The sequence below is a fragment of the Excalfactoria chinensis genome, chromosome 3 (assembly GCF_039878825.1).
Source record: "Excalfactoria chinensis isolate bCotChi1 chromosome 3, bCotChi1.hap2, whole genome shotgun sequence".
NCBI lineage: Eukaryota > Metazoa > Chordata > Aves > Galliformes > Phasianidae > Excalfactoria > Excalfactoria chinensis.
Window position 1 is genome coordinate 4,888,986 of NC_092827.1, and position 14,545 is coordinate 4,903,530.

The 14,545-nt window shown below is 48.9% G+C and overlaps 1 protein-coding gene across 12 annotated transcripts in view; it reads left to right on the forward strand.

Moving 5' to 3' along the window:
* The window catches only part of NCOA1 (nuclear receptor coactivator 1), a 137,945-nt gene that overhangs the window by 84,045 nt on the left and 39,355 nt on the right, over positions 1-14,545 (forward strand). For all 12 annotated transcript variants that reach the window (XM_072331335.1, XM_072331337.1, XM_072331338.1 and 9 more), the window contains 2 exons: positions 3,633-3,735; positions 7,759-7,925. In XM_072331335.1, the coding sequence (XP_072187436.1) occupies positions 3,650-3,735; positions 7,759-7,925 (253 nt within the window). In that variant the 5' untranslated portion in view covers positions 3,633-3,649. The remainder of the gene's footprint in view (positions 1-3,632; positions 3,736-7,758; positions 7,926-14,545) is intronic.

The following is a 14,545-nucleotide window of genomic DNA, read 5'->3' on the forward strand; positions in this document are numbered from 1 at the left end:
CCTCGGCAGGGCCAGCGATAATGAAGATTTCTGCACGTCCCACTTAACTGGCAGGAGGCGAAGCAAGCAGCAGCTCTGCAGATACTGAGGGCACGGGGCCACGGACACCAGGTCTGTACGTGGGGACGTTGGAGCGCGATGCTCTGCCCTCAGCCTGATGTGCTGCCAGTTGTTGGAGGGCTGGGAATATGAATCCTCATCCATCAGCTCCCTCCTATGTGGCCCTTATGATTGCAAGGATAAAGGGCCAACGTGGCGCGGCTGAAACCCTCCCGGTGACCTTCAGTGCGTTTTGTTGAGCCTTGAGTCAAAATGCTGAAGCCTTGAAGTTTGGGCTGAGTTAACTGGTTTCAGGTTGTGAGCTTTATCTCTCCCTGTCTGGATCCCTGCATGGAAATGGGGGCTGCTTGATCCCCCCCACCCACAGTGGGGACCCAGGGGATGCAGGCTGGCATCCCTGGTGGCTTCAAGCACTGCACTGATGTCATTACCGTAGTAATAATGATTATAGTGAGCGAAGGGCTGATCGCTTGGTGTCAAGGGGGGATGTTCAAGTTAGGATGGGCAATGGAAGAGAAGATAAACCGCACTGATGACATTTCCTGTTAAGGTGCTCTGCAGCAGTAAGGCGAACTCACCACCAGCACAAACAGCCACGGCTCCTCCAGGAAGAGAAAACAACTCAGGTCTCCTGCTGCTGGTTTTTATTTCCACCTTCCTCCCAGCTTTGCTCACCTTCTGCCAAGAACCCAAGCTCTTTCACATTCAAACTGCTCTTTGCAGGTAGGGATCGATGTCCCAGAGCCAAAGGCTCCATCTGGCAACGTCTCCAAGGGAGGCAGGAGGAGACAGGCAGGGAAATTGGGGTAAGGTAGTAAGAAAAGAGGATTTAGTTGGAAGGCAGACATGTCTGCTGGACTGGTGACATATGGACACAGGGATTTCTATTCCAACCCCCAAAGAGCGTTGCACAAAACAGATGTGACATTTGTTTTTGACAACTTCAGCAGCCGGAAAAGCAGCGTTTAATCAAGCTGTAAGTCTCTTTCCCTTATCGTTATTATTACTGTTATTAGGGGGGGAAGGTCAGGAAAAAAAAGAGTTTAAGAAAAGAAACCCCAAAGCCCAAAGGAGCACCACATGCAATGGGTTAGCGAGTGACTCGCAGCATCCCTGGCACAGCCATTTCTCCTGTGGTCTGCAGGAGTCTGTTGTTTTCCGCATTAAGGTTAGCAGCTGGTGATGAACTTGTGAGGGCAGCAATAGAGATGTATCCTTGTGACATTCCGAGTATGCTCTTAATTACCTCTAATTGAGACTGCGCGTGCACAGATGGGTTATGTTGTGCTGATAAATGGGTGTAATGCGAGGGACTTTTCCACCATTGCAGTTTGTGTAGAAGCAGCCCACAGACTGTGCTTCTGTCCCATAGATCTTAGCAGGACTTCGTAAGCAGGGCGTTGAGGATCGGTGGTTTCATCTGCTTGGCTGTGAGCACTGGGGCCATTAGGTGTTACCAAACAGTCGTTGTTGTACGTATAGAAGTATACTTACAGAAGAACCGTGGGGATGTGGCTCTGAGGGACGTGGTCAATGGGCATGGTAGGGATGGGTTGGGGTTGGACTTGGAATCCTGGAGGTCTTTTCCAACCTGAATGGTTCCATGATTCTGGTGTTAGACCAAGAGAGACAGCCTTGGAGTGATTGCTTTACGGGGTAGGTTTGCATCCAGAAGAGCTCATACGAAGCTTGGAAACTACTGCTCCGCTCCTCCCAGGTGAACTAATTAGCTTGTTTTCATCGCTGCCAGTGCCGCTCTTCAGCTGTTTCTGTTTGCTTTCCTAAGCGAGCAGAATATTAACATTTTTATGAGAAGTTGGTGTTTAGAAACCAGGTTTGCTATGAAAATGCCCCGGTGCGGTCTTGCTGTGAGCACAACCCTTGCCCTTGTCCAGCAGGGCTCAGCTCTTCTATTTTTAGAGCAGATTACATTTTTGGCCTGTTCGTCCTGGCAAGTTTTGCTATAAAATAAACTAGTTTTACAATAAAAAGAAACATTGAACATATTACATCAAGGGCTTAACGCAAGCCAAGGATTTCAGCTGAGGCTTCAACGTTGTCCTTAATTCACCTCACTGGGGCATCTGGTGGCTCTGGCCAAGGTTGTCGTCTCACAGCAGAGCATCTTGGTTGGGTGGTCGCCTTTACCTGCCCCATCCCTGGTCCTTCATAACATTTGTTACTTTAATTTGGTTGCTGATAATGTGAGATCGGAGCCTGGAATGGCGCTGTGAGTTAACAGGACTCATTGTTGCAGCAGGGGGACATGAAATTTTTAATGTCAATATTGGGTTTTCTTGACCTGAGCATGGAATTGGGTCCTTGGGGTGGCCCAGAGCGTTCCTGTTGCAACAAGCATCTCTTGAATTGGCTGAATAAAATGGGCTGGCATTCTGGGCTGTGGAATAGTCTTGTAGGGTTTGCTTTATAGCAATCACTCAGTGCTTTAGTGCTTGTTAAAATTCCAGCTTTTAGAGAGCAATGTAAGAAATGAAGGGAGCTGAGTTTAATAACTCAGTCCCTTCACTCCCTACCCACACAACAGAGTTCTTGTCCGGGGTCCCGTTATGTTGCTCCCCAGGCGTTGTGTCTTCTCACATTGCCAAACACTTATAAAGATGCAAAAATAAATGAAGCATTTGGAGGGCGGCAGTACCTTGTGATTCTGTGATTCTATCTGGTATTGAATTATTGCAATTACTAGAAAAGTCACTGAACATCTCTAGGAAAGAAGGTGAAGCAATGTGCACAGCTGATTCCTTCATAGAGCAGCAGTGTCCCTTGGTTTGATGTCTTCTGGGAGTTTTAAACCTGTAGAAGACAGATTTAATCCCATCTGGGCTTGGCTGTGTTCTTGGCTCTTTGGCAAAACCCCTTCAACACAGCTCAAGGTGAAGATAGAGGGAAAAAAAAGAGCTTTAATTGACTTCCTTGCCCTTGTTGTACTTATGTAGCATTTCATTCAGTTAAAAAAAAATATATATAGTTCATAATTAATGAATGAGCATGTGGGTGGTGGAGGCACCGGCACAGGCTGATGATGTGGGTTCCCCATTGCTGCAGTGCCCAAGGCCAGGCTGGATGGAGCTTTGGGCAGCCTGGTCTATGGGAAGTGTCCCTGCCCACAGCAGGAGTTGGTGATGTACATGTTTTAAGGTCCCTTCTAACCCAAATCAGCTCTGGGATTCTATGAAATGAAACGATAGTCTGTAAGCAAAACATTGAAGTGGACCCTTATAAGGCCAAGAAGACAAAATCTGGGTGGGGAGGTGGGAAGGAGCTCAGGCTGTGATGTAATGGAGATGGTGTTTATGGTGAGGGCTTGCTTGGCCAAATGGTGACCAAGGGACACCAAAAGGAAGGTAATGTGATCAGTCCTTGTTTTCTCTTCACACCTTTTCCTCCCCAGATTGCCCAAATGAGGCTTAAATTCAACAAGAATGACGTGTGTTGGGTTGGTCACCTCCCAGAGGTGGTGGTCACCTCCTTGGTTCGTGTTTCCTGGCGCTGTCACATAGAATCTCCCTTGGCTACAGAACCCTCATCCTGACCTCGTCTCTCTTCATTTCTAGGTGCAAAGTAGGTCAACATGAGTGGCCTTGGGGACAGCTCGACAGACCCCGCCAACCCCGACTCACGGAAGAGGAAAGGCTCGCCCTGCGATACGGCCCAGAGGTACGTGTGCCGCTCCACGTCCGTCCCCTGCCCCGGCTACTTTGTCATTCCGACGGCGTCGTTCGATCCCGTCTGCTTGAGCAGATGGAGCCGGGTTTCAGCCACTTGTAAACGTTCACACTTCCCACCAGAACTTCGCTTTGCTTTTATCAGTGGCTGTGGTGGAAGATGGAGCATGATGGAAACGCAGCTCCCCATCTGCTCCGCTTGTTGTTAGGTGGCAAACGATGATTAGAGGCTTGTTATCCAAGTTAATGTGTATTGGTTTTATAAACTGAGAGCGCTCAATCAAGTGGAGGAGCATTGAGAAAGTTTTTCAGGGTAAATTTGGAGCAGATAGTTCTGTAAAGGGCAACAGTGGGGTCTGCAGGACATCCTCAGCCTTCCTCCTCTTCGTGCCACGTGCCCAAGAAATGCATCTTTCATCACATTCACAAACTTTGCTGGAGACCCTCTTGCTTCTGTCGGAAACATTTTCACTTGCTTGCCAGTGCAGAGCGCTTTAAGACTCAGCTCACTGCAACGTTTTGCACCTTTCACTTACGACTGAGCCTTCACATGGCCAACTGGTTTAAGATTTAACACGTCTTAGATCTCCTGTTCACAGGCTCTCTGTGAATCCTGTGCATCTTTTCCCATTGCAGTGCTGTCTCTTAGTAAGGATGGGTTTCTTAACGCTGCAGCCTGGGATGCTGCTTTGCACAGAATACTGATGTGCTAAGCAAATTCTGCATGTATTTTCTGTCAGTTACAGCTCATGCATGGTACAGTAGACAGTAAGTGCAAATGCTACAGTGTTCCAGTAGCATAAGGGAGAGAGTTATTAAGTAGTTGCTTGAGGATTTCTGTTTATTGCAGTTCTTGGTGGACAGGAGCTCATGCACCCTCTCACAAAGCCTTTGTAGCTCATGGCTTCTCCATGCCATTGAATGAGGAATAATCTCAGGACACAAATAGTACTTGCGGTAGGTAGCTGCCTTGCTCCTAACAAATACTTCACCAATCACACAAGATAGCTCCAGAAATGGCTGAGTCATTTCACACCTGTGTGAGTCAGAGCTCTGCAGCCCTTCATCCTCACCTCGGGATGAAGGCTCTGTGCTTCGTACCCATGCAACTCAGCCATGGGGATCTCTTGGGTTTGGCTTTCTAACCACTGAGCACCCTGAGAAGAGACATCAGCAATGTTCCAGCTCAGCAGGGTGAGGAGCAAACCAGTCGTAGAGATGGTGGGTGAAGGATTCTCCATCCTTGACCCAGCGCAATGATTTTTGACAGGGTCCTCAGAGTATCTTTAGAGCCCGAAGCCATCAACACCACACAGCAGGGCTGAAGCCCATGAGCAAGGCTGAGGAGTCCTCTCCAGGGTTGCCCTTCCCTCTCTGCAAAGGAGCAGAGCTCTGGCTCCCAGCAAGGAGGGACCTCCCCCGGTCCCACCGACTGCCCCGATCCCATTGGAACCAGGTGAACTTCCGAACGCCTCTGTTAAAACTGAGAAGGTTTGACTTGCTTTTGGTGATCCTTTGGACTCATAAAGAACAGCCCACTGCTGTAATATTCTCATGATGCCTTTATGTAAGGAAAATTGGCCAATTCTCCCTCCTACAATTCGAAAGTTGCCACAGCAACAGCGACATTATGGCTTTTCATGAAATGAGCTCACCCACAACAGAAGGCTTTGAAAAAAAAAAAAAGAAAGAAAGAAAAGAAATGTTTCCCTGTTTCCCTGCTATTTCTTTTTGGTTTGCAAGGCAAGCTAGGGATTCGTTTGACCTTAACTCAAAGCCTCACTCAGCTCCTATGAGAAGCATTTGCCTGCCCATTGCCAGGTAGGGCTGTTCGCTGGGTGCCATGACTCACCGCCCATTGCTGCAGAACTCCCGATGCCTCCCATGGAAGGTCTCCAGTATGGTCTTCATGCAGCTTGTGTCCTCCTCTCCCCACAGCTGGCTTTGTCTTGTGTCCAGTATTTCTCCTCTTTCGATGTTGCTGCTCTGCTGAGTGCATGAGCTGCCAGCCACTCTGCACCCAATGGGAGCAGGAGGTGATGGGCCGTACAACGTGCCTCTGCATTTGGGTCTGTCCCTGCAGTGCTACATAAATGCCATCAGTTATTTCAGCGCAAGAACGAGCTCGAGCAGCAGCACAATACCCAAGAGACAGAGCCTGCCTGTCAGGATATGGAGCTAATAACATGGTTGGAGTTAAGGAAGAATAAAGGAACATCCATGTAGCTCCTTGGAGGAGGGGTGGTGGTGTCTCACACAGTTTGCTTGGATGGGATTATGCAGAGTTACCAGTGTATGTTCAAGGTCTTGTGTGCTGTGCACACAACATGCCCCTCTTGGCAGAGAAACCAAAGCAGACCTCTCTGTGAAGCATCTGGATGCCCACAGAGCTTGTTTCTTGCTGTAGCACAATCTTGGATGGGATGCAGCTTCCCTCTGGAGGTGGGTTTTGACTCAGGTTGTGTGGCAGTGTTCTCTCAGAATGCTCCATGCCTCTCTGTTGGGGCAAAGGGGCTTTGGAGGACCTGCCTTGCCATCTGGAAACCCTGCTCTATCTTGCTTGCAGAATGCTGGCCCATCATAGAATCATAGAGTCATAGAGTGGTTTGGGTTGGAAGGGACCTCAAGTATCATACAGCTCCAACCACCATGATGCATGCAAGGCCACCAACCTCCCCATTTAATATCAGCCCAGGCTGCCCAGGGCCCCATCCAACCTGGCCATGAACACCTCCAGGGATGGACGGGGCATCCACAGCCTCTCCGGGCAGCTGTTCCAGCACCTCACCACCCTCTTGGTAAAGAATTTACCTCTGATATCCAACCTAAATCTGCCCTCCTCCAACTTAAAACCACTGCCCCTTGTCCTGCCATTATCTGCTCTTGTTCGGGGTTGACTCATACAACAGCTTCTCGGTGTAATTTTGAAGGTTTTTCAGGCAGTGCTCTGTAAGATCGTATCTTTCACACAGTGTGTCCTGCAGAGCTTACATGAAAGATTAGATGGCTTATTGCAAAATATATATATATATATATAATCTGATAAAAGGCATCTGTAGGCAGTATAGAGCCGTGTTGGGCATTTTGAGCTGTCCCCATTTCATCCCATAGCTGGTGTAGAGGAATCATAGAACGGCCTGGGTTGAAAAGAACCACAATGACCATCCAGTTCCAACCCCCTGCTATGTGCAGGGTCACCAACCAGCAGCCCAGGCTGCCCAGAGCCACATCCAGCCTGGCCTTGAATGCCTGCAGGGATGGGGCATCCACAGCCTCCTTGGGTTGTGTTGTGGCCCATAAATAATTTGTCCTCGGTTCTCAGAAGTTAGAAATAGTTGATGGGGGAGTGTTGGACCTTCTGCATTGGCTTTGAGCTGAAAGAAGAGCTATTCTGAGCAGGGAAGAAGTTGATCTCAGGAATGTTTTTCACCTTGCCCTTGTCACCTTGTTGATTCTGATCTTCACTCTGGTGAACTCTGGTGGATATTATTGGCCTTTAGGTATGAACTTAGGATTTAACGTTGTGACAGCTGGAATAATGGCTTTGGTAAAAGTGTTTTTGAGAGGTAGACACAAGTCCTGGATGTTGCAGGTTTTTGTGGGATGGGAGTGTCTGGGCAGCCATATTAGACATACAGTCATGGAATCATTTGAGTTGGAAGGGACCTTAGAGTCCATCTGGCCCAACTCTCCTGCACTGAACAGGGACACCCACAGCTCCATCAGTGCTCAGAACCCCTTATAGCCTGACCCTGGGTGTCTCCAAGGATGGGGAACACACCACATCACTGGGCCAATCTTCCTTGATGTTGATTTGGACTATTTTTATGTGCATGAATGTGGACAAATGCCTGAATGAACTCCCCGGTGTTTCGGAGATGTCCATGTTATCGTCTGGCCATGACTTTAGCCAACAATTGTATTTTTAGGACCTTGTTTAGCATAGGTGTGGCTAGACTGAGCAGTGGGGAAAAGTCATTAACGTGGCATTTCATTGATGTATTCTCTGTAACAGCAATGAAAAGCGACGGCGGGAGCAGGAGAACAAATATTTGGAGGAGCTGGCAGAGCTGCTGTCTGCAAACATCGGGGACATCGACACTCTGAGCGTCAAACCAGACAAATGCAAGATCCTGAAGAAGACGGTTGATCAGATTCAGCAAATGAAGAGGTTGGAACAAGGTAAGGCAGCAACCTCGGCTTGTCTTGAAGCCTGAGAGGAAGAGGCACCTCCCAGTGTGTTGTGGACAATATATGGGCAGCGAATAATCATGGCTTAGAAGCTGTTCCTTTTGCTATCTTGTTGTCCTTCTCCTGCATTAATATGAGAAAGTGTTTTTCACTGAGCACTGGTTGGAGATGCCTATTTCATGTTGCTGGCTGCGAGGTGGCACCTTGCTCAGTGGTCATGTTTCGGCCTGAAGTCGTTCCTTAAATGAAAATGAGAGTAAACAGAAGTGCCTGTGAAGCTTTCAGGATCGGGCCCATTAAGTACTTATCAGCAATGCTGCTATTAGCTGTGTACAGAAAACCCATTTTATAGCCAGATAAGATGAAGGGCGTGCTGCGCAAGATTTCGTGAAGAACCATTTACCCTTGTCAGATCTGTTTTCCTGCCAACAAAATAGATTAGAGGGGCATTAATTCACCTAATGCTGCTGGACACGGGCACTGCAAAGAGAAGAGATGCACGAAAGGCCATATAAAGGTTAAAATTCACCTTGAGTGTGAACTTGGAGACCGAAATACGCAGGTCCAAAGGGCTTGAGGAAAAGAGGTGAGGTGTGTTAAGGTGTGTACATGTCAAGGGTTTGTCCTGGTCCTTCCAGCCTTGACATTGCTCTCTGAGGCCATCTGCAGCCCGCCCCGTGGGGTGGCCATGGTGGTACATGGAATCAGTCAGGTTGGAAAAGATCCCTCAGATCCCCAAATCCAACCCCAGCCCACCCCTCCCATGCCCGCTATATCCCTCAGTGCCACATCCCCGTGCTTCCATGGACGGTGACCCCACCACCTCCACGGGCAGCTGTGCCAACGTGTGGCCACTCTTTCTAAGAAGAGATTTTCCCTGATATCCAACTGGAAATTCACGTTGGGGCTGATCACTGGAAGGAGTTTGGTAGCGGGTGAGGACTCAGTGGTTCCTTCACGCTGCCACTTCACCTTTCAATAGTTGTCTTGACATTGCACAGCAGGGCTGAACATTAACTAGGACAAGCACTACTTAAAAATATTGTTCCTTGAGCTTTGCTCTGTATTGCAGGCTTATCTGGCACTGCGTGAAATTACCAAAGAAGAAAAAACTTCACCTGTATTTGTTCTTCGCAATTTATTGCAGGAATGTTTGACACGGGGAGGTAGGAGAAATATTGCTAAACGTAAGGACATTTGTCCTGTGGTCAAAGGCAGCACATGGCAGCACTCCCTGCGATGCTGTGGCAGTAAGTTAGGAAGCCCACTCATTGGGGTTAGCTCACATCCAAGAAAGCCCTGAGTTGGGGGTTGCAGTGATGTGACACCACGCTCCCCAGACACCCCAACACACCACGTTGACTCACAGAGTTATGAACACTGGAAATGACCTCTAAGATGACCAAGTCCAACTGCAGCCCCCCCTCACCCCCTATGCCCACTGCCCACATCCCTCAGTGCCATGTCCCCACAGCTCTGGAATGCCTCCAGGGATGGTGACCCCACCACCTCCCTGGGCTGCATCACCATTCTATAATACAGAGAAGAAATGTTTCCTAATACCCAACCTGAACCTCCCCTGGCACAACTTGAGGCTGTCACCTCTCGCCTTAACTCAGCATCTTGTCCTTACTCAGCCGGCAGCCAGCAAAACCCATTGGCACAACCTTGCAGCACAACAGCAGAGGGGCTGAAAAAAGCAGCCAACGTCCTGTTATTCATTTATCTTGGAAAAGGGCTGTGCGAGGTGTGGGTACCCACAACAGGGAGGTGGCAGTGCCATGGGAGCAGGGATGCTGCCGGTGGCTCAGCCTGCAGCAGCTCACAGACAGCTTGCATGCTTGCATTGAGCTCCCATCCCCCTGCCTGCCGGGCTGCTATTTAAAGTACGAAGCAAATGCTTTTAGAAAAGATTCCTAGGTTTGGCCCCCTTCCAATGTTAGTAATGTACAGTTGGCAGAACAAGCAGTTTGCGGCTGTGGCAGCAACCTGAAATTCTTTTGCCAAGACAGCAATAAACGCAGAGGAGAAAGAGGCCAGGCAGTTCATTTATTTTTTTTTTCAACATTCATCTGTCCCGTAGAAGTTTTGGGGTTTGGGGTTTTCGGAGTGAAAAGAAGTTGCCCAGGCAGCGTGTGGCTCAGCAAAGAGAACACAGCTGTGAGCATCTATGGCCACGCTGGATGGGGCTTGAGGCAGCCTGGCCTGGTGGGAGGTGTCCCTCCCCATAGCAGGGATTGGGGCTCAGGGGTCATCAAGGTCCTTTCCAACCCAAACTGCTCTGGATGTGACATGCAGTATTGAAACCAGTGCTGGATCAGGTGTGACTCTGCAGCGTGACCCTATGGGCAGTGACAGGCTTTGGCATGTGGTGTTACTCCGCATGCATTGGTCTCTGCTTTGTGCAGCTCTACCCATACCCTTTGCCTAAGAGCAGTGCTCTCTGAGCTCCAGCAGCTCAGGTTACTGCCCTGGGGAGCTGCTCCATGCCCACCACCCTCTGGGGCAGAACCTTTTCCTCCTGGCTGTTCCCTCGGTAGAAGAAGAGAAGCTCTGTCCCATTTCTGCACATCTGATGGCCATGTAGGAAGACGAGGCTGAAGTCTAAACCTTCGGATTTCTGCATGAGCTGGGCAAACTGTGGGAGCTCTCTGAGCTGATGTTTCTATGTGGGTCCCTCTGAGGCTCTCCAGCAGCTCTGAGCTCCCCACTCCCACCACATGTCCTCCTTTTGGATACCAAACCCAGCCCTCAGCACATTGGTGGTGTGTCACAGCCACGTGCCCCTGTTTTAAACCCCTCCATTTCCACTTTCCTTACTGAAGGAAAACCCTTCATGTGATGCTAGGCAGAAATAAGGCATCTTGACTGTAAAGAGGAAGCTATAAACGCGAACAGAGATGCTGAAAATGCAGCTTTGACTTGCAGAATGCTTCTTGTTTGATTTATTTCCTGTAAAATAACACAGTATGTGATGGCTGCTATGCAGTCACTATGGAGTGAAGAGCCTACACAGCGATGTGGGTGTGAGCAGCTGCTTGATGCTGTGGCTCTGTTGGAGCAGGGCAAGTGGTGGACTATGTGGGGCTAACGAGGTCTCCCCTGCCTCAGGTTTTAGCATCCAGTGTCTCTGCAAGGGATGCAATGGAACACCAGATACGGGAGTTTATCTCCTTATTCCCCAGGAGGATTTCTAATTAAATGGGATCATAGAGTCATAGAACTGTTTGAGTTGGAAGGGACCTTTAATGGCCATGTGGTCCAATCTGCCTGCACTGAACAAGGACACCCACAGGTCCATCAGTGCTCAGAGCCTCATCCAGCCTGACCTTGGCTGTCTGCAGGGATGGGGCGCCCAACACCTCTCTGGGCAACCTGTGCCAGTGCCTCACCAAATACTTCTGGTCTGGAAGCAGATAACCTTGGGATCATGGGTAGGGGTGGATGGCATGCAAAGATGTGATAGAGACGGGAACCATGAGACCCATGCTCTGATAGAGGGGTGATGTCTTCTCCCTTGCAGCCCTGCCTGCCTTGGCAGTGTCTTTGCAAGATTAAACCACCACATCTTTTTCCCCAGAGCCCTTTACGTTGATTGGGTGCTTAATTTCCTTCCAAACCAGGAGTGTAAACGCAGCACCGTAATAGAATAAATCAAACAGTATTGAACTTCTCATTATGCTGCCTCCAGCCCCAGAGAACCGCTGAGGATTGCCCTTGAAACACCTCCACGTGGTCACAGCTCGGCCACCACGGGCATCCCAGGACCCCTTCCCATGTCCTTCCTGCTCCCGCAGGGCTGCAGTATGTTCCCTCACTGCCGAAACCAATGCATAGAGCTGTTGGAGACCTGGCTGTGGAGCAGCTCCCATCCCCGCCAGGATTCCTGGGGTCTGCTGTTTGCTTTCTAGTCCTGCGAGGTCCAAAAGCCCCAGCAGATCTGCTCCGCTCTTGCCAAATGAATGGATTTGTTCCCATGATTCGCACAGCTTGACTTCTCCAATGATAGCACCTGAGATGCAATGGAGCTGCAGGAGTGACCCCAGACCCACCGAGAGCTGGTTGAGCTGCTGAATTTATCTCTGTGAGTGGACGAGGGGAAAAAACAGATCTCTAATGAACACGTTTTATTCCCTAATAATGGTACAGAGTGCTGACCCGATTTCAAGACATTTTAAAGGGCAGTAGCTTAAGAGTAAGCTTCCTTCTCTGCATTTTGCTGCGTTAACCTGCGAAGACGATGGCCCTTAATTTTTAAGTCGAATTACTTTGGACAGAGAGAGGCGGAAGGCTGTTTCTTGAGCCTTTAGTTAATGATTTTCAGAGGGGCCCGAAGGTAACAGCACTTCTCCCTCTTCTCTGACTGCACAACACCTCCACAATTTGTTCCCCCACCAAAACAAACCCACAGAGGAGGTGCGTCCTCCTGACATCCCTTTATTAGCGTTTACCAGGAAACGTAAACCAAAAAAGAAGACAGCCCTGTGTTTGTGACCGCCTTCCATTCGTAAGGTAACCTGCTAAGGGAAGTAATTTTCCTTTTGGGTAAATAGAGCGGGTTAATTAAGCAAAGTATATGAAATAGTTATTGACTTTGGCTGCTCTGTTGCATATGATCATTGGGCTGTCAGTGGCTTTCCTTTAATTAAGTTTCCCTGCTGTCTTGTCATATGCTGAGATTTTGAGTCTTTGGCCTTGGTTTTATTTTATTATATACATATAGAGCTTCTGGCACAGGAATGTCCTGCGTCCTCGGGGGAACATATAGAGTCCTCCTCAGTATGAATACTGAGTTTCTTCTTGGGTTTGGGAATGCCGACATATGGTGAGCTCTAAAATCAAAAAGGCCTTGGTTTTATGTTTAGCAGTGGCCAGAAAATGATGAACTGATGGTTTGCAAAGTGGTTTCTCCTCCAGACTGTGATGTCAGAGAGGAGACCAAGTCCTTGGGCCCTGAGTCAAGAGCTCCTTCATGTCCTAGCAGCCACTGAGTGGTGGGAGACGTTATTAATTAATGACCATAAAATAGATATGAGGAAGAAATTCTTTACTCTGAGGGTACTGAGGCGCTGCAACAGGTTGCCCAAAGAGGCTGTGGATGCCCCCTCCATGGAAGCACTCAAGGCCAGGCTGGATGAGGCTGTGAGCAACCTGGGCTAGAGGGAGATGTCCCTGCCTACAACAGGGGGGTGGAACTACATGAGCTTAAAGGTCCCTTCCAACCCAAACCATTCTGTGATTCCATGATTCAGCATCCATTTCTGGGCACTGAGGTCGGTCACAGGGGAGGCTGGGCTGGAAGGGAATCTGGAGGGCCCATCAGAACACTTCAATTAGACACAGTGCTTATCTTTTGGATACTGGAAAAGGTGGTGGAGTCGCCATCCTTGGATGTGTTGAAGAACCATGGGGATGTGGTACTTGGGGATGTGGTACTTGGGGACGTGGGTCCCCGGTGCAGAATCTGGCACTTGCTCTTGTGCAGATGAGGAGGGAGGCCCTGGTGACTCTGGATGTACCAAAGGCAAAAAGGAGAAGTTACAATGTGAAATTGAACTGCAAGGTAGTCTCGTATCCAAAGAAGTTTGACAGGGTGAGGCTGGGAGGAGGTGCAGTGTGGCACATTCCAATGCCAGAAGAAAGAAGTTACCCAAACAGGAGTTTTTGTGTGCTGACTCAACACGAGGTCCTTCAGTGAACCCAAAAGAGGACAATTCCGCGCAGTGGAAGAACAATATTTGCGTAGTCAGATAAGAGATGGAAACCCTGTTACTTGGAAAATCATTAAGCTGGAGGCTCGTGGAATAGCCTGAGCTCAGAGCGTTGCAGCTGTAAGGCCAATGACGTGCCACAAACTAAAGTTTAGCTCTAATGTTTGAGGTTTTGCTGAAGAACAAAAGCAAGCAGCGGGCTGGCATCTGAGAAGCAACGCGAGTGGAAATGGAGTAAATGAAAACTGCTGTAAGGGTGTTTGCATTAATTAAAGGATTTTTAATTAATTAATTAAAACCACATTAAGGTTTTGTGTCAAGTCTAAAATTAGATGGCGATCTCTTCAGGCTACAACTGTCAGCTTGGTTCTGGAGTCCCCTCTTTAAATGCATCGACTTTATCGGAGCTATCCTGATTTGGTTTGCTTGGAGGGAGGTCAGAAAACGAGAGCTTTGCTTTTGTCCTCGGGTGGTGTTCTGTAGACTCTGGGTTCCTTCCCAGGGTCAGAAAGGACCTCTTTGGCCACGGTGCTGATGATGGCTGTTGGCAGGTGCTGGGCAGAAAATCTCTTCCCTGTTCCCAAATCTGGTGTTTGTTTCAGCCCTGCAGGAGCGGCTTGTTTCCCAAACCACCGCAGGAAAAGTCATGCAAACAGGAGGAGCATCTCTCACTGCTTTCATCCCATCTCACCATACATTCGAGGGCTAGAGAGAAAGATAAACAAGCAAACCCTGGAGGCCAGATTAGACATCAGCGGGGAAGGGGAATTCCTCGTTGGCTTCGTTAGGTGCCCACTGGAAGCCCTGAAGTGTGAGGCTGATCCAAAGCAAACAGAGTACAAACAGATCCGGTCCTTTTAACTGCGTAATTTGGGCTTGCAGGAATTCATTTGTGATAAT